Raw genomic sequence first — 23,874 nt, 5'->3', positions numbered from 1 at the left:
AAAAATAATTCTTAAAACACTAAACAAACATGCACCTAAACAAACCGACGCTGATTGAACACAGCTATCGCGCACATGCCACACGCTACAAGCGTCCATTTAAACAATCGGATTACGCGTTTCTTCGGGTATAATTAATACCAGGCCAAGCCTCCCGGCGAGAATATGGGCGCAAGAATAGGAATATGCTTTATGAGGGAGTTTATGAAAATGTTCACCGCAGGAGGCGAGGAAACCAGAGGCAAAAGCACCGGCACTGGGACCCCGAGGGCGGCCGTTGTCGTATCCTCCTCTGTTCCTTTCTCGCAGGTGACGCAGCCACCACCGCACCCTCGGGAGCCCGCGTATGTCGCTGCCAGATATTACCGCATAATTTTAGGATATTTCACTCGGGCGTCGGATTTCGGCCGGCCGACGCGCGCCAATGGCTTTACGCGCGATCGTTACACGGCCGCGGAAGGACAAAGAAAACGCGCGTCTTTCCCGGAGATTCCAAACCGCAGACCTCAAATCGTGCAAGAAACGTGCATCTGGAAGTGCGTTCGCGAATAACTTATGACGAAACACCCTGCAGCGGGCAAGACGCTTGGAACGTCCATAAAAGAAGTATCCAGGCGTGAAGGACGTATAACGAACGTCGATTATCGAATATCGAGCGGACAAATCGAAATTGAACCGAGCGTGTAGGATTCCCGCGATTCTATACCACTGCTCCGCGGGATACCGCTTCCAGGACAATGCCGCGGAATGTGGCCGCGCGACACCTCCCTGTCGTAAATGGCGCCCAGCGATGTGGATCTAAAAACGAGCGTTATTTCTCGCAGCGGCTTATACATCCATTGTACGATGACAAATCGGACATCAACCGGTCACGAGCCGTTTATCCATCAACATCAGCCCAAAGCTCGGGACCAGACATTCCGCTTGAATTGATTTGTACGCGCGTTACGCTTGGATGTATCGGAACGAACCGACGAAGCCGGACACCTTCTGAAACCTCGCCATATCCGGTCAAATCTCTGCCATAAGTGACGATCGCGAGTATCGAACAAGATTTACGACCCCAGTTTGATCGTAAACAGGCCTCCAACAACTTGATGGATTTTTCCATCAGCATTCTTCTCATTTCTCGCGTCCGACTTGTCGCGACTACGGTCCCACTTTCTGTCGTCCTTCTTCAAGATACACCGGGATTAACCTCAACGAGCGAGCTACGTTGTTAAAGTAAGATAAATTGTCGGGGTTCTCGTCTATACGAAACGGTATCATCGACCATCGTGTACTCACATTCGGCAGACTCGCTTCTCAGAGAAACGCGGTGCATAGACGAGGAAAAGTATGTCGAGGGAAAAATTAACGCATCCGGTTGTTTGTGCACGACACTCTCGTCCGATCGTTCGTGCGGAAGGGAACTCGCTTCGTGCTGCGCTCCTCTATCTCTGCCGCCCGTTCCAGACCTCTGTTACGCGATATACGCCAAGTACGTGGATGAGGACACGCCACGAAGCACGAGATCCTCGTTCCACGAAGCTTGTGTATCGTACACGATACCTCGCTGAACTGACACAATGCACGCGCCTGGTACATTCTCCGCTTCTCTCATCCTTCCCTCGTCCTTTTATCCCGTTTCGTCTCTCCCTCGTCGAGCATTTTCTTGCCTAACTTGCCTTCCGTGGCTGCGAATTTCAGTCGAACCCAGCGACGATCAAATCGAAGGAACTCTTTATCGGCCACGTCCACGTCGCGTTGCGGGGAACGAGAAACGTAAATTACGAATCGGTTCTACGGATCGACGGTATTCGCGCGTCGCTTGCGCCATGCACCGCCTTTACGATAATTTACTGTTTATTTACTCGACTGTAATCTCACCGGCGATAAATATCCGGCGAGGGATCGCGAGTGTTGCGTTTTTATTGTGGTCGATCGAGGGACACCGATCGTTCGTTCCCACATGGTCGCATGGAAGGTCGAGCGCGGTTGAGAAAAGAACCAACGGTTAACAATGTAAGGGGCGATTCGAAGACATTTCGAAACGGCGCGTTTGACGCCGATAAAATAATGAACAAACGCGCGTTTGTCATCGCGGCGACAGGTATCCGCCTGGCGATACCTGGACCCGCGAGCCGAGATAAGCATAATTTACCGAGGAGAATGCTTAAAAGAGCGAGCATTATCTTCTCATGTAAACTATACGCAACGGAGAGTATGTCTCTCACGTGCGCGCGATTATTTCTCGCTACGCGGAAACGGTTAAAGACAATATCGTGAAAATATGGCTATTGTGTATCTGGGCGAGATTATCTAGCTAAACATCGGACTGTACCTGGCAGATCGATACGTTATCGCGGCCCAGAATCCAATCGGCAGTATACGAGTTCCACGATGTTGCTTAAATATGAAAACGTTCGCGATTTATACCACAGAGTGAGGTATGAAAGGGAATAACGGCGTGAAAATACGGAGTAAATTTGCGTAACTCTCAATTTTCTTCGTAAAACTATATCGTATTTATTATCTAGCTAAACGAAAGAAAACAACACGATGTTCCAGAAGCACGCAAGAGAGAATCTTGGAGGAGTCGAGCACCTATCGTTAACTCGATCGGCCTCGTCGTCCCTGACAATTTCATTTGCTCCGTTATCTGTCGACCTATCGTCCGGGACATTCGTTACACGTTCGTTAAAAGATGTAACCGAGCGTTGCGACCGATAATGAACCAGACACTCTCGGATCGAAACGAATGGAAGCGGATAAGCCGGGTGCGTTGGGCTATTTGTTGCTACAACGCAACTGCGCGTCGCTCGTTAGGATACCGGGTTATCCCCCGTGTCGTTGATCCAGTTTTCACGCTCGCACGCTACCAGAAGAGAAGAACAAAACGAAAAGGAGGCAATAAATACGGCGAAAGCCGATCTAGCGAATATTTCTGCCGATCTTGTCGATACGGCGGCGTAACGAATCCCGTCCGCTCGTGGAATTTATTTCGATCGGGAAAGTCGACGCTCAACGAATATATCATGGAATTTTACAATATGCTTCGTGTTGCTACGCGTGTCGGTGACCGGACACACCGTTGCACCAATAATCACACCTACGTCTTATCGTTTGCGATCGAACGCCGATGCAAATCCGCTACAACGGTCGCAACGCGACCAACAAAGAGCCGAGTCGACAGCAAACAGGGAAAAACAAATCGGTTTTCTAATTTACACGCAACGTTAAACCCAACATTTTTTCCCGCGGACGGTCCTCGAGTCCCACGGTCGAAACAATAACGGATGATCCTCGGGTCCAACGACGTCCGCTATGAACAGGATAATCCTATGATCCACGTCTGCCACCCACCTGTACACCCACCGAGTTAAGCAAACGCGGGTGAACACAGTGTCGATTATTCATAGGGGATCGTTGCACCAGGACGCGGTTAACTCGTCGATTTACTCAACACGCGTATCCCTGTGTCTCTGTACGTGATTCGTGTTCCACGGATTGTTCGTCCGCGATGGAACACGCTCAACACTCGGACACCGAGGACCCACGTTTACCTCAGCCACCCACGCGTCTCGATTTTTCGTCGTTCCTCACCGCAGTCACGGGAACGTGGCAGATAGGGATGGTAATTTACCGTCATTATAGGTAACTAAGACGGGCGACGTGCGCCAATGGCGTCCAAACCGTTCTCATCGAAGGCTGAATTTCACAGCCTCGTTACCGGTCGTTGAAATAAACACTCGATTTTAGTGAGCGTCGGGAATCGAAAACGATGGCTCGCGTGCGTGACAAACGTTTCGTCGACGTTTCCTAAATTGCGCGCGTCCGTATGCCTCTTCTGCAGATATACAAGTACGTAATGATCGCGACGACGAAATAGGGAGAGAGAAACGAAGAAAAAGACGCATCTCCTACGGTATCGCGGTAAGGAACAAGGAACTCGTGTCGAGGTAACAATTGTTACCATGTGGAAGCGAAGCGAACGAAGTCATTATCAAAGACACGCGGAAGGAGGAGTACAGGTGTTTTGAAGGTAGCGAGAGATTGGAGCGCCAACGTCCCGAGGGGTGATTACGTCGGAACGGCGACGCTGAGCGCCCCTTGCCGTGTAATTAACATCGTTAAAACATGGATATTAAATAAATTATAAATAATTATGTTCGACGGCGTTAACGACCATCCTAGCCCATAGCGATGACGCTGCTTCGCTCGGCTACATTTACGTTATCGATTGCAACGTCGAACACAGAGCTTGCGTCTCGACTTCTGTCTGGACTCGGATCCTCGGCTTTAAAGTCCTGGTGAATATTTATTCCGATATATTCCGAAGCGACTCGGTCGGAGGCGACTCGCGAATAACATCTGCTAGACTTAATCGAGAGTTAACGAGCGTCGCGCTGCTTTCGATCGCCGTGAAATCGGATAAACAACGTTCTCGATGTTTTTACGAGGTCAACCAGAAATCTGGAATTCGACGCGTGAATCGCGAAGCTCGTCGTAAAGCTACCTACTACGACGTACTTCCGCGGAATTAACGTCGATAAAAAGCTACGAGCCGTTTTATAACGTTCGCTGCCGCTATAAAAAAAATAACGTTCGCACGTATCTCGCGACGATGAACGCACTCGTAACGTAAACCGCGCAAGAGTCACACGGTGTCTCTGTATCTGTCACCTATTTTCGTGCGTGTGTTGGTGAATCTTTCGAAACGAATTATCATAATCCCCGTAGTAACGCGACACGTCGTGTCGATTCGCGGCTCGAGCCTTTGAAAAATCTGGTTTCCTCGGTTACCGATGGAAAGCTCGCGCGCCACCGTGCTCCATCATAATCGTAAGAACTTTAAAAGTCGATAATGGCTCAATAACGGGACCCAGTCGAGAGAGCGTACCGGTTTCTAATCTCTGAAAAAGATTAGGCAGCGGAGAAACAAGCCGAGATCTGTCGGATGGCAACTGCCAATCGGAATATCTCGATCGGCCATTATAATTCAAATGGGTCCATTAAATGTATTCACGCGCTATTAGAGCCGGCGCGGATTTTCTCGCCTCTCACGGCCCGTTTTCTCGCGATTGGCCTCGGCAAGGATGTCGGGCGACGAAGTGCACCATATCGATCCTCGCCTTAACGCCGTTTCCATTAGGTTAACGACCCTATCGCCTGATAAACTATTCACCATGCGAATAATTGCGATGCGATTCCGTACGTTGCTTCGGCTATCGTCTACCAGCCGTTTCAACAGTAACTACCGACCGAAGATGGAGAGTCATAAATTCGCGTTCCTGCACCACGATGTCGGACACGAGGCCTCCATCAACGCCTCGTCGCGATTCTCGTAATTTCTCATCGACGCTTGACGTATAGCTATCGGCGTTAACGACACTGTTCCAATGACGTTAATAAAAAGATCGACTACTCTATTACAACGGTAGCCATTAAACGAGAAGCAATCTGTCGACGAGCTGAATAGCTCAATTGGTCGGGCCGGTTGTCCGACAAATAGATGATTTTGATTTAGAATCTACTTTGACTCTGTAGATCGCTCCAATGTCTTCTATCTAAACTTTCAACGATCGAGCATTCACTCGACGATTGATAGATACTGCTAAGCGAGATTTATCCTAAGGGACAGAGCTCTGACACGCCAGCAGCTTCGTCGAAAGTCGGACGCCGAGTGGACAGAGGTTCCAGCAGCGAGCAGCACGGAGGGTTGAAACGAATCCAACTGGTGTTACCCCGTAACCGCAGAGTGGCGCCCGCTAACGGAGACGCCTGGAAACATCAGGCGTCCCGGCGTCCATGGTTCCCCGGATTGCCACCAGATCGAGATACGACTTTGCTTCTAATCGTGACACGGGGTATATATCACGCGCCGATAAAACAGGATCGTCGATCCGGCTGTAAGTCTACGATCGATTCAATTATGCTAATCACAGTAAAATAAGTTGCACAACGATTACCATGTCGGAGATCTCAATACCGACAACTTGTTGCGAATAAATCTTCTTGCTTTTTCATTGCAATCGATCCCGTTCCGTGATAACGTTGGGAAAAGTACGCGACACGAGTTCTATGAGAAACCGCGCTTATGAGAATCTAAATAAATTTACAGCGCCGTCAACACTTGCTCCCGGCATCGAGTGCGATAGAAAGACGGTGGAAACACGGGCAAAACGAGTAAAGTGTCATCGATATCGTTTCGTCTGCGACAAGAAGAGTATCGGGACCACCGTGAATGACACGAATCTACGCGGCGACAAGTGCATACAATGGTATCCTGACCGGATATACGGCGAGGAATGAGGAGCGTGGAGAGAGAGAAACGTTCTCTTTAACCAGCAGCCACTTCAACCAACTTAACCATCGCTGACTCGTTATAGCATAACGGTTCGGCAGTCGACAAAGGTGCGAGATCGCCCCAATCGAAGCAACGTCCTCGATTATCACGCGTTCACAGCTTTATAAAGGCCCGAAAAGCGCGACAGAGGGTGTGCGATGAGTGAACCAGAGCAGAACAGGACGAAAGCGTAAAAAAGAATACAGAAGGGGTGAAATCGGCGACCCTGTCGATTCGAAGAGATTTGAGGCTCGTAACGAGGGTGCAGAGGATCAGGGGGCATCTGTCAAACAGTGTCTTTGAAAATAAAAAAAATGCAGTCTCAAAGGTTCCGAGCACGCGCGTATCGCAGTTTCCGATCCTCTATTTTCTCATCCCTCTACTCCCTTGATTTCCTTTTAAATACTCGGGAATGGAGTGGGCGACGATTAAAATTTGAAAATTACACGAATACTCGCAATATTTTTCACTCGCACGACCCGATAGTCGTTTAAAGGGAGAATATTTTTGTCCGGTACGGCGAAGCAATTATTTGGAACCAACGAATCGATCTATCAAGTGAAATACACGCGAAACCGGCAAATATTACGCGAGTCAAATTAGTCGAGTGGAAGAGAGCAACGGTGTTCAAAATCGAAATACATGGCTTGGTTATAACACCCATCAAAGTCGAGTCGTGCGAGTGACAATCGAACGACACGCACCGACATACGAAAAATACAAAAAGAGACGCGCGTGGAAACGGTGTGCGGAGTGGTTTACCTGCAATGCTATTTTTGCGACAGGTACGCAACCAGTGCGTAAGCGCGGCGAAAAAAAGAAAGCGGACGGGGTTCGTCAGAGGAACATTATATACGTGGCTTGGCACCCCTTTTGCCACTCGCGAGCACAATGAGCGGCTTTGTTGAAAATTTCTGCGGGCTTTTGACCCCGGTTTTCCGCGTACACCCACCCTGCCTCTCACCATTTTCGCCCATGCATTTCGTTCCCCAATACCCTACCGATCGGCTCATACGCCACTGAGTTCCCATAGGAAGATTCCCGTTCCCCATTCGACGCCGATCCCGTGAAATCCGGCTCATTAAATCGCTTGACGTATTTCGAGATGGCACGTTCGCACGCGCTTCCAGCTCCTATCAAAGGCAACGCTCTGCTCTTCTTCTACCAGCCTCACGATGCGTTTGCACGCGTCGAAAAATCAAATCCTCACCCTCTTAAAGCCCCGTTACGATAATGAATATATTAAATGTAAACAGATTAGGAACGACTTCTCGGTGAAATTCTTTCGCACCCCACGATCCCTTCTCGTCTCTCGAGTATTAGATCATCCGTTAGAGGCAAGGAACGAGTAGCTGGACAAACGATAACGACGAGATAAATTATTCAAAAAGAATCGTTACGACCAGCTGAAATTATTTATAAAACAGAGACCGGCCGTGGTAGTCGCTTTATCGCCGCTAATGAGCCCGTAAGCCCTCGAGGAGACAAGTAAATCGTTGATGCAATTATGGTATCGGGTCTTGTGAAAAACAAATCTCGTTAAAAGTAAGCAGGGAAAGTGGAGTCTATTAGGAGCGAGCGCAAGATACAGGTATCGTCCAAGAGAACACCGAACAGATAAACGCAATGACCATGGGGGTCGGACTCATATACAAGCGCACAAAGATCAGATACGAACAAAGAGACTCTTTCCACATTAACCTTACGTAACGAGCAAAGCTCACGACCGAATGCGTTCGCGAGTTAGATCGATACTGCCAGATAGATATAGTAGCATCGTTTTGATTCCAGTTGTGTCCATGGTGGTTGCTTTCGCTGCTCGGCGCGCTTTTCTCTTTATATGTTTTCGCTTTCTCGGCTTATGTCCAGGCGGCGCAGCGTCCGAATGAGCGCACTCGAAAAAATGAATACGCGCGTGGATTCTCGGACAGAACGAACGAAGCTTTGATCCTTTGAGGGACGAGAAGAACGCTTTGCGGACTCGACGGCAAAAAGGCGAGTTTAGGTTCCATCCCACTTGTCACAGTAAATAGTAATAAATGTTGCTTCCGTATCGCTTCATTGACGAACCGGCCGAGAACTTTTTCCAACCGAGGCGTTCTCGAGCGAAACAGTCGACCCGAACGGGCACTGTCTGTGAATCAAAAGCCGCATCGAAGCGCTTTCCATCAGGTTGTCAGTTTCCCCCGATATGAATCGAACTTCCAACTATCCTCTTCGAAGCGTTTGTTCATCTTTGGCAAGTTAATGCGAAATCGATGTTATCGATATTTAGTAATTAAATCTTCTCGCTATCTACGCGAAATCGCAAATTACCTCGGAATGACATGACATTTTTGTGATAATTGCTTCTATAACGAGGTAGATTTGCATATTTAAAACGTCTCTTTTGCGCCATCTACACCTCTATACCGGTTCCTATGTACGACGAGTCGTAACAGAGTGTCTCACCGACACCGACGAAGCACGGACGGAATTTAACGATTCGCATCGACAATTCCTCGTTCAGTGAAACGCAGGCGAATACCTGGCACTCGCCAAGCCGAGACTGGGCTTCCATTGCTCATTGGAACTATGCTAAATACCATCTAACGAATACATACGGGTAGCTCTCTTTGATACAAAGCTTCTCTGCTTTATATAAAGCGGCGGCGAACTATTTGCCCTGTGGTCCACAGAATTTCAGCCTATGATGAAAGATCTAATGAACCTTTGCCTGTTTCGCGCAACGAACACGCTGCTCGGCCAGGGGATCGGTTGCTGCGTCCACGGTCCGCCGCTAATTAATTAACATTCTCTCGGAAAAATTCGCACGGTTGCGTACATTTTGGATAATTGGCTCATTTTCGCGAATATCGCGCTTCAAACTTCTCTGCGTTGCTCGTTCGATCCACGTTCTACGGTGAAAATGCAAAACCGTATGCTTTCAACCGGCCATACGGTCGTTCTCATCGTATTAGTACCCGATCAGAATTCGTAAAAAAAAAAAGGAAGAGAAAAAGGAAAACGAAGAAAACCAGAGAGGGATAAGGGAAAAAGGCTCGTCGAGCGTTGCCATCCCCAACGAGCACATGAAACGCGTCTTCTCACAGGCAGACGCGTGAGACTAGTAACCGCGGGAATTCGGTAGCCGATCGCCGAGAGAGGTAATTAGCTCAAACCAATGAAATTAAAACGATCCTACTCCGACGCGTTTGCGAGTTTTTTATCCATCGGATAACTACGCCCGCTACTACAGCCGGTTCAGGTAGACCGACCGCCAATGTACTTGTGTGGTAAATGGCACATAAAACGAGTCTGGTGCACGTCACCAGACGCGTGGATGCCTCCTCTTTTCTGACTCTCGTCTCTTTCGTTAACTTGTTCCTTTTACAATGGTAAAGAGATGCTGTGACGGGGGACACGTTCCGACAGCCGAGCAGATTCGAATCTCTAATTAATAGAATGCAGATTTATCCGTGTATTAAAGTCGTGCGAGATACGTACCGAAATCACATAGATGCGCCTGTAAGCCGCTTACGACCACTTGTACAACGACGGAAACCACTTTTCGAGATAAGTTGTAGATCTCTAATCTCTTGGTCTTTCTCTTTCCGGCCTCCCATCCGTACCGTTCCATGCCCCTCTCCCATTGCCTCTTTCTCTCGTTAAACCACCAGCCCCGGATTAGGACCCTCTGCCGTTCGTCGAATATTCGTACAAGGATCGTGCCGGGTTTCGAGTTGTTACCAACTTTTTGCGAATCTACTGCTGCTAAATTCACAGAAGGAAATAATACCGCGCGTTAATTAACGGACGGCGCTGTTTAATCGACGTAGTGACTCTCGTTTTTATGTCAGAGGCATAATTAGTGGAAGGGAGGAAAATATATTTACACGTTGGCATTCGACAAGCTTTTCCACAAGTACGTGGCGATACTTCTCGCGTTTTAATAACGGATTAATATATGTATCATCGAGGACACAAAGGTGCCGTCGGCGTCAGTTGGCCAGAGGAAGAGAGGAGAGTAAACTCGCGGAAATACGAAGAGGGGATTTGATTTCCAACCCGTGGAAAGAAACCCTAGTCGTTACGTAATTAATTTCGCGGTGCTGCGAGACTCGTTAAAAATTTGAACTACCAGCCAATCATCGCCAACGGCGCGATACGAAAACACGGAATTTACCGAATTTGATTTTCTACCCTACGTTTCTTTCGTATCGTTTTACCCAAATGAATCGTATGCGAGCCACACGCGTGCGAATTCGGTCGAACGTGCTTCCGCGTAAACCCTGAGCGTGATCGGAACGAAACTGTACGACACGCGACAACTTCGTTAGAATGGTACACGTATCTTTCGCGAATTTGTTTTACGATTCACGAGATGAAGATCGAACGACGAAACCAATTCCCGCGATACGAAAGGACACGATACTTAAACGAGCGAAAAGACGCGGAATGGAGCCCACAAGAGGATATCTCGGATGCATACGCGCCGAAAACGTACATCTTGTCACAGGATATGGGACGTCTGGGAAATGAATTCGCTACTTGGTCGGTGAATATGGTACTCCGTTAAGCCTTCTACGTGGCTGGAATGCGTCACGAAACAGAAGTGCACAGTAAGTGGCTCGCATCGTGCGCTATACATTTTATGACTCTATCGGAACCACGATGTCAGCCCGCCACCGCGTCGCGGAATAACTAGTCTGACTGGACGCAGCCAGTTTTCTCATCCCACTGCCATGTTCTTCGATACCTGAACAGGAATAACGTTCCCCTTAATAATCCGCATTAGTTAACAAGCTACTAAAAGCAGCACAATTAAAACAACGAACGCAGCCCGCTCGAGTATCCTCGGTGCAATCGGACTTGCTAATCTTCTAAAGGCAGAAATAACGATCGAATGGAGAACGAACGATAGTCGTTTATGTACGGTAGAGTTAATACGATGGTGCAAGGAGGAGGCGGTAAAGAACCCCGCAAATCCATGTACCGAGTGAATTCAACGTGTGGTCGAAGTAGATTGGTCGAAGAGATCGGTAAAGTGGCCGGTGGTCTCGTGTTTCGTGAACTTTAATCAGACGGACCAAACTCTCTGTGTTTCGCTGCTACGCCGTACTTAATGGAGCCTGCCTATCCTGGCCCTAGTCGATGCCCGATATAGCCGGAAATCCGCGCAAAATCCCCCTAAACCGCAAGATAAAGTTGTATGTTCTATCGGGAGGGACGATGAACAACCACGTCACTTTGCGAGCCACGACCCGATGCATTCCTATACCTTCGATTTCGATTCATTCGCGGTCTAAGAATGCTTCACGGACCCTTCCATTTCTACTATCGATTCGTTACCAGTTATTCCTTTCCTATAGAAGAGATCCGAATCTCGAAGGTTCTAAGGTGGGGAAATTGTAAAAGCGTGATCTAACGCTTCCACAATCGTACGCCTAATGTAATTGAACCAGACACGCAGTTACCAACTATACTCCGGGTTTGTAGAAACTACACGAAATACTATATATTGCCGAGAACATCTTGAAATTGGTGGAGAGTACACCGAATGACCGGTACCTCGGTAAACTTTGATCAGTCGGGACCGAACTCTGCGCGCGTCTAATCCCACTAACTTAATGGCATCGTCTCTCTCTCTTTCCTGGTATTCGACGCGAATACCAACTCAAGCCCGAATGTCGTATCGTCAACTAGAAGTACATGTTGCGTCGGAAACTGATACGAGCCTCGCGGACCGCCAACAACCGTTCTATTCATCGTCAGAGTTCAGATATTTGGGATGAGTTATTACGAGCAAGTTGCAGGGCAGACCTATCATCCTACGGAATGCTCGTATCGCGTAAATTGAGTCGATTCCGAAAAAGATCGCGGTCGTTTCTTTTCGAATTTAGGACGGCGAGTTTAAAAGCGTAGTAAGGTCAATCGAATTATATCGGCGTAGATACGAAGCGAACGAAAATAGTGGCAAGAAGAACGATTTATTGAACGAAGATACAAGGAATTAGTAAATTATAAGCTACTGCGATAGGAAAGCCGTTAATTCTGACGACGCGGCAGCGCTCGATAATTACCGCGAGATCATTAGAAGGCAATAGTCGTGTAAGGGTCGTAGAGTGGTAGCTACGGATCATTCAGTGACGCGACTTTGCACGAGACAGATCGAGAACTTAATCAAAGTGGGTCACTCTATTCTTATTTGGTTCTCTATTCAATATGGATTTACGCGATTTAAAATTTTTATTGTGCAATTTCCGTCGAAGAAACGAATATCTTTCAATAATAATACAGGAGTTAAACGATGTACTTTCGTAATATAATTGCCGCCGAATTTTATTATATAGGGAGTAATTACTCTTTAAACACGATGTACAATGCAATTTACGAGCGTCACTTTATCGTCGACGCCCTCGTTCTCATTTTCGCCGATGGTCTGGCGTTTCAGAGCGTGGCGGGAGATATATTTTTCGATCGAACGAAACGGGGAAAACGCGACACAGTCTATCGAGAACATAATTTACTTACTTTTGTTGATTATTGTTTGCGGTGGGCATGGGGGTCGGCACCCTCGGCGGCGGAACTGGTATCGCTTTTCTTCTTCCTCCACCTGTTTGATGTATGGTCGGAGTAACGCGTCCGGTCGGTGCTATCCGGCCAGCCGTTCGAGGTCTCTCTGTCCGTACTTCCATATCGTTTCTGGAAATAATACAAAATGTCGCGTTGTCAAGCATGCAGAGATAAAACTTCAGGGATTCTTCTTTCTATTTTTTCTTTTTTCCGTCTTTTTTCCGTCGGCTGATTTCCACGTGTGTACCCCTCGTCCTCTATACTGTCTGTACGGTACACGTAGAGAAAAAGAAAGGAACGATCCAGAAATTGCGACGAGGAAACGAGTCACGTAAAAGGCAGTCGACAAAAAAAACGAAATTATTACGAGACGCATTAGTAACCGGGACACAAAAGTGCCATTTTCTCTTGTGCTCGCAAGGCCAGGCAGACATCACAGAGATTGCCGGTGAACTTCGAAAGAGCGATTCCGAAAGTCGCGTGCACAGCGTGCGGAGTACACAGAAGAGAGGCCCGTAAAAAGGAGACGGAAAAATCACGGGGACCGAGCGCGCGAGACAGGAACCGAATCCCTCGCTTCTCCGCGCGCTTTGTTCGTCACGTGCTTTCGCGAAATCCTATTCGACCTTTAAACGTTTTAATTATTTCCGAAACAATTTCCTCCGATATGCGGCTGCGGCCAAACAATACGCTGGTCTGCCTCGCGTGCTCGAATTTTTTTATTTTACATCGCGAGCATACGTGCAATACCGTATCGCCACTTTTATAATCGCCGCTTTATTTAAACGTATCATTAATTCTCCGTTATTCTTCCAACCCTTGTGTTCCCACCTACACGAGTCCGCGGCAACAATGTGGCCTGTCCAATTATTTTTACAACTGCACAGGGTAAAAACAGCCGTGCGGGTTAAGCGAAACACGAATACCAGGCGGACGTGTGTTCCTAATTAAGCGCATGCCCTCGCTAATTTACCTCGATAAAAACGATAGAATCTAGTCTGGTGCTGGTACTCGAGCGTATCCCCGAGACGGTCGTCTGTTCGTGTGCGAATGCGTCGAACGCGTTGCATAGGACGCGCGTACGTGCACGTAGCATTTGCGTAACGGAATTTCAATTAATGATCTGCGTACGTCAGACTGCCGCGAGCCATTTCAATGAGCGCTTTCAACGTAGCCTGCCACCAAAGTGACGCCCGCGGTCCCTCCCCTTACCCCTCTGCCATGCTGGTTTTCTCAGTTTTCCGCCATTCCCCTCCCCTCCTTACGTTCATGTAACTTCGCCACCCTTAATTCGGTTCCAATCTTTCTTCTTTCTCTACCATACGATTGACTGCGTCGCCAGTGTTCCCGTGATTCGCATCGTAGTCTCGACGTTTGTATCGCGTTCGAGGTCGAAGGGTAACGTTCCACGCAGAGAAGTCGGTACTTCCGCTGTAAGAAAAAAAAAAAGAGAAGTCGATCCCGAATTACCATTCGACACACGGAAATTCGCGGGAGCAGGAGCCTTCAGTTGCACGGCTCGTACGAGGAAACCAATTGAAGAAAGGACGACGTTCGAAGGTACTCGCGAACCTTCTCAAGCGTGACTCGAAATCACGAAGCATCAAAAGATCCTCGAGAGGAAAAGACGAGCAAGAAAAAGGGTTAAAGTTGCGCGCTGCGCACTTCCGAAGCCCCTCGGTGCAAAAAGTCGTGAATGCGTTCGGGAAAACATAATGTATAGCGAAGAGAAGCGGTAGGCACAGCGTTGAAGATGAGTCGAAAAAGGCAACTCCTTCAGGAAGCAAGCGGCGTGACGGATACTTGTACCCTCTCGTGGGATCCATTCTTCGAAATTCGTCGGTTCCGCAATCTGGCCGCTCTACCGGAAGAAGTGCGAGCTTCGTGAACTTCCGCGGAGCTCTTTCAACGGGATGCGTATATCGTTAAGAAGGCGGAAGACACGAGAAAGACTATAGCTACTTCATTCGTTTTGAGATAACAATTCTAGAAGCTGATCGAAAAATGGGGCAATTAAATGTTAATCGTTCAAATTAGTGCCACGACGAGTAACCTGATTGTAACAGGAGAACGAAAGGAAGCGAACTTCCTGCTACGAGCAGGATATTCCATTAACCATCGAGATGTAATTTCTTCGACACGTGCCACCACTTGGATTCTAGCGATTCGTCGATCGTCTTCCGCTCGTCACGCGGATAAATCGTATTCGAAAGCGCAGCGAAAATAATTCAATTGGCACGCGCATAAATCACGCGGAAAGGAAGACGCAAACAGGTGTGTCCGTTCAGCTGGAGACCATCGTTCCCCGCGCGCTTCGACGTTGGTACAATCGCAGTATCGACTCTCTGTAGCGACAATTCAACTGTCAGGACAATCGAATCAACGAAGGCTCCGATGCGCGATACCTCCGCGACACGCTTCGATGAACTGTACCGTACGCGTACACAATGAGCTCATTAAGCCTGAATGCGATTCAATTATGCGGGCCAATCAATGTAAATTCTCATCTGGACGTCTTCAAAATGATCCTGCGTTCTGACGAAATGCTCGTGGAGTATACACGTACGTAGTATTAACCGTGAGGAACCGCGAATCAAAGGCCAAGGGATGATTCGCGAAAATGACGACGGCCGATATCGACTTTCAATGGAGACCAGTCAGTCCCAAGTCGAGATTATCGTTTTTAATCACCGACCCACCGCAACCCCTCTTGTTCTTGTTCAGCGTTCTCAACGCATCGCCTCGTTCGACGCCTCGTTTCACCCGTCTAACTCAACCGAACGACCTGTCGAAAGAGGAGAACGAGCAACAACCCCTTTCGCGTTCCCAACAACGAAACGTTTCGGCGTAAACAGAAACAGGATATCCCGCGAAAGAAGCCTCGCAGCGATCCGCGAGGCTCACCCTTCTTGATACCCATCGGGGGAGGACACAATCGAAGCGAGAAAAGGACACGGTTCGCGCAATCTCTCGAGCGTAGTGCAACATTGTTGTCACGGATGCTTTGCTCTCTCACAAAGAATAGAGATGGAGCAGCAGAATGCTGTTGGGTACGATCATTATTTCTCGATGTATAGCGTAGCGAGTCGGGAACTCCGAGAAGACAATGCACGTAGGCAAGTTGGTTAAAATATGCAGCCCCCGGCATGCGTGGATTCGCGCGTTTTGCGTGTCTACGTGTATCAACGAACGCCCGAGCACGTCTAGAAGGGGGTGAGCAGGGTGAGAGGAGACGGAAAGCGGAGTCGCGAGGCTCGTATGTATTCGCGAATAAACGCGAACGCGTACACGACGTCGTGTACACAGGTGGAAAGAAAAAAAAATCCTGTCGCTGGTCGACACGGCGAGACGAGGGCTCGATGAGGGAGAGAAGGTCAGAGGAAAAGAAAGAAGGGTTGGAAGCGAGAAAGGGAGGCGAAAACAAACTCCTGCCACGGTAGAGCTGCGCACAATGAAGGCATCTGCTTAGCAAATTGCGAAAAATAATCACGTTTACCCGGGATTCGAGTATGAGAACAGAGGCATCTCGAAAGCTGTCGTATCCGTATAACACAATAACACCTACTCGAGAGTCGACAAATGCGTTGAGAGAGAGAAAGACAGAGAGAAGTCCAAGCTACCCCTAGATACAAGGCTATAAGGGAAAATACACTTGTTGAAAATACACGGGACGCGGAAAGAAAGAGAGAAAAAATAAAGCGACGTATTTCCACCAGCATACGGATGAAAACAATGTATCGCATTGCGAAGGTACGAAAGTTGGTGCTGGTGAATCCAACCGGGCTCGTGATGCCCCAGACGCGTCCTCCCTCTTACGACGAAGCCAGGATCTCTTTCTCGCCACCTGGCTCCTCGTTCGCGAGGCGATGAATACGCACCACCTGGTCGACGATATCGCGTTTTCTTCCCAACCTCGCGACACGATCGCTCCTGAATCCATTTCCGCGGCAGTAATTATTTTTACGGTATATTAAGTCGACGAGAAAGTTGCGCGTTATTGAAATTATGGAAATCGTGCAGCTTGTATTCATGGTTTCACGCTTCCGCTCACACAGCCTCCGCACGCACAGAGAACACCGCTCCGGGACGAATCCACCAACACGTATTACTATCTATCCTTGTAATTTCATGAAATATTTCATGTTCAGCCGTATCCTCGTTCCAGTCTTTTACACATCCCGCCAATCCTGTTATCCTGATTCGCGTATCGAACCTTTTCATTCAAGTCTTCCAGCCTCGTCGCGTTACTCTCACACCTGGTGCGCGATGCATTCTAAAATCCATCTAGTCTATTATCTCCACTCCATCGTGTACACCGCGTCGACGAGATTTATTCGTATTTCGCCATATTTCTTGTACAATGGCCAACACACAACACCGAATCGATCGATTAATTCCGCTCAATGGAACAGTAACGAAGCGATCGGTGTCACGCGTCAAGCTGTTCGCGCCATTTGTTATAACCGCGATCGCGCGAATGATTCTCTAAGCGGAATCCAGGAAGACGTCGGACAGAGAAAAAATATTTCCTTGTCCGCGAGCTCGTTACGGAGCCATCTGAAAATTTATCGACGCTATTTACACTGCTACAACATCGAGGATCTGTCGATTCCTATTAATCATCGACGCAGCGGTACACAGCTCTGTGCAATGGTTCAACTAAAACGCATACGGGAGTTTCTCATCTCGTGACGTGGTCAGCACATGTGACTAGTCCCGTTCTGTTCTCATATCAATCCCGTATCGAAAATATCACTGCTGCGACTGATCCTTTCTCTGTGTTCTTCCAACGATCGCATTCTAGCGCATGGCGGATTGCGATCGCCGCGAATCATGACAGAATTAGTATATCCAATAGGTTGTGTTCGGACGGAGTAGATCCTGATAGCGGCTACGTGTAAAGTCTTCGAATTGATGGAACTCGGAAAATGTACGCATTTCGACGATACATTTTAGGTAAGAATAGAAAGAAATCTCGTGGAATGTCAGTGATATCGAAATAACGTCCGCGCGTTTCCAACGTTTACAGTGGAATGTTGTAGCGTATAAATTTGTACAAAAGGGTCAAACGATGAACGTCGATCAAAACGTTATTTGCTCGGGCCGGAAAATTCGTGGCAATCATTTAAATTAACATGAGTTTCGGAATAATTTGACCGATGTTTTGGGAACAGGGCAAACAAGCTGCGACAATATTTACACGCAAACGTGATTTAGTCGATGTTTGTTTAGATGTATAAACGATCTATGTATCACTTTCATGAGGATGGAGAAGGACAGGCGGACTTTATAAATTCGGGACAAATTAGTTTATCTTTGTGTCGGTGTTTAGCAGACACTAAAAAGCAGCCGGGCCACCCAGATGCGAAAGGTTGCGCTAAAAATACAGCTCGTTTCTCATCGCGACACCCTTGCGCCTCGTGCTCCTTCGTTCGCCGGTCGTTTTTAAAATCACGCCACGGTTCGAACCGCGAAACGAATTTTTCGGACGGATGTTATATAAAACTGCCCCCGCTCCGCGCCGTGGAAAAACGAGCGTTTCGACGCCCGTCCGGCCGATATTTTTTCCCAACGAAAGACAATACCGTTGTCGATTAATTTTCAATAAATTTGCCTGCTCCGGTGCTGGCAAAACGATGAATTCTAAAATCGGTTGTCGGTGAATTTTTTACGGGGAATAGTCGGCGCACGCAGCAAACCGTCTGACGAGAGAAAGAGAGAATTTGTGTTTACCCTGCGATGCGTTTCGTTCGCATCGACGAAAGGTCCACACGCTAACGATGGAAAAAAACAAGGTAAAGAAGTAATTTACCGGCAACCAGGAAAAATTTACCGGCGTGCGTTCGCTACTCGTGCATTTTTTAGGAGGGAATTTTTTTCGCCAACCACTCGGCTGCAGACAGTGCGCGTTAGACTATAGCAGTTCGAAACGCTCGCACAGAGAAAGCACCGGCCACGCTCGTAAAACAACAGCCAGGCTAGATTTCGACGTCGTCGAATAAACATTTTAATAAACGCCCGACCGACCAGCGGCAACCTGCAGAAAGAAAAAAAAAAAATTCTCCGCCGAACATGCCCCAACTATCTCAATGCCGCTAATACCGTGCGCGAAAGCGGGATTTCCATCTTTTTATTCGCATCGGTACGAAGGTCGCCGCGATTAATTTCGTCCCTTGACGGCACGCGATATTTTACCCTCGTTCCAAGAAGAAAAAGTCTAACTTAAAGCTCGATCGCATGCACTCGTAACGCAGCGTCGTGTCGCGTTCCTCTCATCTCGTATACGATACGACACGCACAACTGTGTTTCGTCACAGATGTTCGCACGCTGATACGTTATCCGTTCTAAGCGCGGTTCGAAATCCTCTCGTCCATCGATCAAGATCTCATTCTTTTTCACTAACGTTTGTTCAAATCAAACAGCCATATTGGCTCTCGTCCGTCGGCACGAATGTCGCCAAGTATCCAATGCGCGGTCATGATTGATGTTGTTTGTCGTCGGAGCAGGGGAGCACGCGGAACCGCTTGAATCACTTAATCCTCGGTATCAAGGATTCTATCTCTCGGAAAGCAAGAGACAAAAGAACGAAATCGATCGTTGAACCGTACGAAGCACGGACCTATAGATTTTACAGCCGGAGAACGTACGGAGGTACGATAAGTGGGACATATGGCAGGCAAATACGAGTGCAGCAAAAACAAATAGGTGTCTCTTCCCTAGCCCCTGACGATCTTTCAGTCCCCCTTTAACAACGCGGTCGCAGTACACGCGACAATGCCGGGGTTAATGAAAGACGTAGGTGCTAGTTATGGATGCCATAACTCAGTTGATGGGGCGCCGTAACACCGCCAAAATCAGCCTCTGTACTCTCAGTCACGGCCTATCCATCCCCCTATATATGTGTGTACGCGTGTATGACTTCTGACTCACAGTCTGTGGGGGTCCATCGGGGTGCGAAAAATAGAGAACGGGGGTGGCCGGGTACAAAAGCAAGGAGGCATTTCTCTGATAGACGAGCGCAAGCAAAATTGCTAATCGCATACACTGCTACGCCCGTAGGCATTCATTCGTTCAAATAATGAAAAATGGCGCGCCGGCCAATCCGATAGGAATACCGTTTCGTGTTCTGTCGCGTGTCGATCACGATTGTTCCGAGGCTGTCATGCGCGTTTCTCTTTGCTCGCGCGAATCGTCGTTTCGATTACCAAAAACTTGTCACCTACCGCCTTTAATCTCTCCCATCTTCGGCTCTTCCCACTCACTTTGCCTCGACCCCTTTGCAACGTGTCTTGGGGTCGCGCAATTAATCTGCATTCATGAAAAACGGACTGCCCTTGGCATTTAGAAGCCGCTCGGAATATATAGTGTGTATATATATATATATATATATATATATATCGGTATATATTCATGGGGAAGATGGGGACGACTGGCAACGACTAGCAGCGAGCATCTTAATTTAATTAATTAACGAGATGCCGGAAGTAGCCAGGTTTCTTCTTCAACTTCTTCTTTGTTATATTCGTCTCCGCGTGCCGCCCTTCAAGGAGTCTCGCTGCAATTCCTGCTAATGAAGACCCACGCGTTCTAAAGCGCAAACAATAAACAGTACCACTTAACTCAAAGCACGCAACAGACACCAGGCCGTTTTTCCTTCTTCACCACCTTCCCTCTACGGTATTCGCTTGCACCATCCTGCAAAAGGAGCTCCCCTTCCCCTCACGCGCGCCTGTTACCGCTCGGCTAGACTACTGAATCTAGCCTGAAAACAGGATACACGCGACACGCTTCCGTCGTTTTTCCGTTTCGCCTACCTTTTATAATATTTTCCCTCTACCCTTTTTCCCCTTTTTCACGCCGGCGCCCCTCGTACTAGCTAAAACACCGCGCTTTTCGTTTCGACTCGCAGTCTGTTTTGCTCGCGAGCGTTGCTGCTCGCTATGCCGTCGTCTTTGCCAGTCTAAGAATTAGCGATGCTCGCTTAACCATCTGCCACGACTATCACGAGTCGCGTTTCTTCCGGCTTGTCGGGCACGTTCTGTTTAAAAGCTCGACTTAATTAGAAAGCGCGCGTACGAGCGTGCGAGTATCTTTTTAAGTTATCTCCTCTTCCAGTAGAACGCGTTACGCGCCATGCTTGCCGCTTTCGCGTTTGAAAACCAACCAACCGGTGAGAATGGAATCAAAAAAGCTTCGGACCCATACCATTCAGGGAATAACGAATCGGTCCCGACACAGAATACCAATCCGCGACTATTTCTCGCTTGTCAAAAGGCCGAGAAGCGTCCGGATTAGAAAGAACAGACCGAAGAGCACTAAGAGAAACAAGCCTTTGATCACTCTCAACAGGGTCCAGCCAGATCATGAATCTCTTTGTGTCAAAAATGTCTAATCGCATTTCACTCAGCCTCCGACCATTGAACGATTCGACCCAATACTGCCATCGTCCCTGGTGCATGTGCTAGGCTGAGATCGTTTGCTCCTCCGATCGATTACTTTTTTCGTTTTCGGTCGTGGATCACCGGCCAAGTCGAATCGCCTCTTTCGGTTCTCTATTGCTAATCGATGTGTCGTAATTGTTGTATTATTCGAAAATTTGATTGTCGCTCTGCGTCTTTCATATCTCTCTGTACACATATAAATTTGGGTATTTGAATATTTAAGAAACGAAGGATTAACGGTAAGAATTCCAAAGGTAGCCTTAATCCTAGTATTTTTTTCTAATGCCTGACTTTTGTCTCCTCTTCGTTACAGAAAACTTGACGTGTTAATCTAGCCGAAACTACGACTTACGAGGGACGTCGGCCACAAAATGGTCCACCGTGTTTTACATCGTTGCATCGAATATCGATCGATGCAGAGTCACTAAGCCTCCTTTAACCGGCGCTGTCCATGGAGATCAGAATGCTACAGAGCTCCGCGTTGCATTTAATCACGACGTCGCCCATTACCTCATCGCATTATGACTCTATCGTCGCAGACCGTGCGGAGCATGAACCGCGTATGCTCACGCACGGTTCGCCCTGCTCCAACGCACACGCAAACACGGCCTTGTGCTCACACGAGTCTTTACAAGCGGGTCGCATAAATTTAGCGAGACGCGCGTCTCGTCTTTCCGGCGTCATAGGAACTGCGGCATCATAGCCGACGGCGTTTATTAAGATATAAATTGAAGATAATTGAAGATAATTTAATTGCGACCGTTTTTTCCTCGCGATCCATTTGCGCGTCGCATAAAATACATTTCTTCCGTTTAAGAACGTTCGCGGCTTCCTGACCGGGATCTCATATTTTTGGAAGAATATTTTTATATAATCCGTCAATGACGTTGGAATCGATTTTATTAGACTTCCCTTTATGTCACGTGCAACGCTATAACGATTCGAACATTTGAATATTTGAGAATCTACATTTATAAAGCGTCAAAAATCGTAATTGAAATCGACGTAACAGATCTGAAATAATAGATTTTCCGGGTCATCTGAATCGATTTCCTTAAATTACACGCGTCAAAATAGACAATTCAAAATAAGCAGAAGCCTCAATCAGAATTTTCAGTCGTAACGGTAAAATGAGACTGACGAAGAACAACATCCAAATAATCGGCGATATTCTGCATCCAGACTAATATCGTTCCAGAATTAGACACGCTCCAAGGGATTCCGGTGCAGAAATCTGTCCGGCCATCTGGCAGGTATTATTAGATAGATGCAGCAAAAGCATCCCGCAGCTAATCAAGGGTATTTACTATTTGATTAACCAATAACAGAGGCGACAGCGATATATAGGTGCGGCTACTCATCGATTCCAGACACCCTCTCCCTCGGTCGCGCAATTCTCGCGGACACGTCTGTCCCGTACTTTGGTCGTCCAGTCGTTTGGATATTCCCGATCGTTTGAAAGATCGAGATTCGAACAACGAACTGGAAAGTCATACGCGACGCGAATGGGAAATCACTGGCGGGGATTATCTAGGAAAAGCAAACGAACGCACGAGCAAGACGTTGAAATGTAACCGGCGATTGGTGAATCTACGAGTGTACCACGATTATTTTCCTTCGTTAGATATTAACTCCGAAATAATCCGGGATAAGTGGAAAATATCTCTTTTATTCCCCCGCGCTGACTGAAAAGTAATAAAACTGGATTACCCGGCGAGTCCTCGCGGAGCCCTTCCCAGGTCGAATCTCGTCCCTTTCAGAAGCGGGAAAATGGATTTTATGGTTGCGAGGGGGGGCAAGAACGGCTGACTCGCTGACTGACTGACTGATATCGAACCTTCCATCGGTCGGTTCGAGTTCTTATACACAGCCGCCAGTCCGAACCGAAGTAATAATAAACAGTTTATCTGTCTGTCGAGTCTAAGCGGATTATCGGCGCTCCCCCATCCTATAACGGGTAACGCGAGACGAACGATACGCAAGACACGACCCTTATCTATTATCATCATCCTTCTTCGCATCGGTCGACTCCTTTCCTCTGCTTCTTCCGCTTTTAATCTCTCCCTACCCTCTGTCCTTTTTCTCGGTACGTGTCAGCTGCCGGCGAATATATGCGTCACGCAGCGACGATACGCACGATTTCTGAATATTCATAGGCGACGCTTCGTCACCCTGACGCTTCCCTCGCGTAATCAATGCCCCAATCCTTTCGATTTATCGGACCGATTCAAAGGAACCGCAAATATGAGTAGACTCTTGCACCGTGTCACCCAGCTGATTCTCTTTCTCGACGAAGAGACTCGATAAAAAAGTTGGCGATGCATATTGTTCGATACTGCGTTTCGAACAGCGAATTAAGCGCGAAGAAAGTCGACTGTATAGCAATTACCATGGAGAGAAAAAGCTAGGAATCAGCAGACGGAAAATGGGGAGCGTGAGCATCGCGTCGGGTGGAAATTCACGATTAAAATCCCAACGGTAGCATTACCGGGTGAAAATGGGTAGAGGAACGTGGTTCGAGGGTGCTGGTGGACTCATGTGTTCGAACG

At 47.8% G+C, this 23,874-nt stretch overlaps 1 protein-coding gene and 1 long non-coding RNA gene across 5 annotated transcripts in view; one reads left to right on the top strand and one right to left on the bottom strand.

The window, feature by feature from the left end:
- LOC132910091 (uncharacterized) overlaps nucleotides 1-23,874 on the bottom strand; it is a 258,457-nt gene that overhangs the window by 204,013 nt on the left and 30,570 nt on the right. For all 4 annotated transcript variants that reach the window (XR_009658683.1, XM_060965536.1, XM_060965537.1 and 1 more), the window contains exon 2: nucleotides 12,842-13,012. Coding sequence is in view for 3 of the 4 variants with exons in the window: in XM_060965536.1 (XP_060821519.1) it covers nucleotides 12,842-13,005 (164 nt within the window). In the remaining variant the exon portion in view is untranslated. The remainder of the gene's footprint in view (nucleotides 1-12,841; nucleotides 13,013-23,874) is intronic.
- LOC132910092 (uncharacterized) lies at nucleotides 1,709-6,655 on the top strand. The gene is made up of 2 exons (XR_009658684.1): nucleotides 1,709-5,891; nucleotides 6,104-6,655. It is a non-coding gene; the product is annotated as an uncharacterized LOC132910092 (long non-coding RNA).

This window comes from Bombus pascuorum, chromosome 8, assembly GCF_905332965.1.
Source record: "Bombus pascuorum chromosome 8, iyBomPasc1.1, whole genome shotgun sequence".
NCBI lineage: Eukaryota > Metazoa > Arthropoda > Insecta > Hymenoptera > Apidae > Bombus > Bombus pascuorum.
This window is presented reverse-complemented; position numbering and strand designations above follow the sequence as displayed.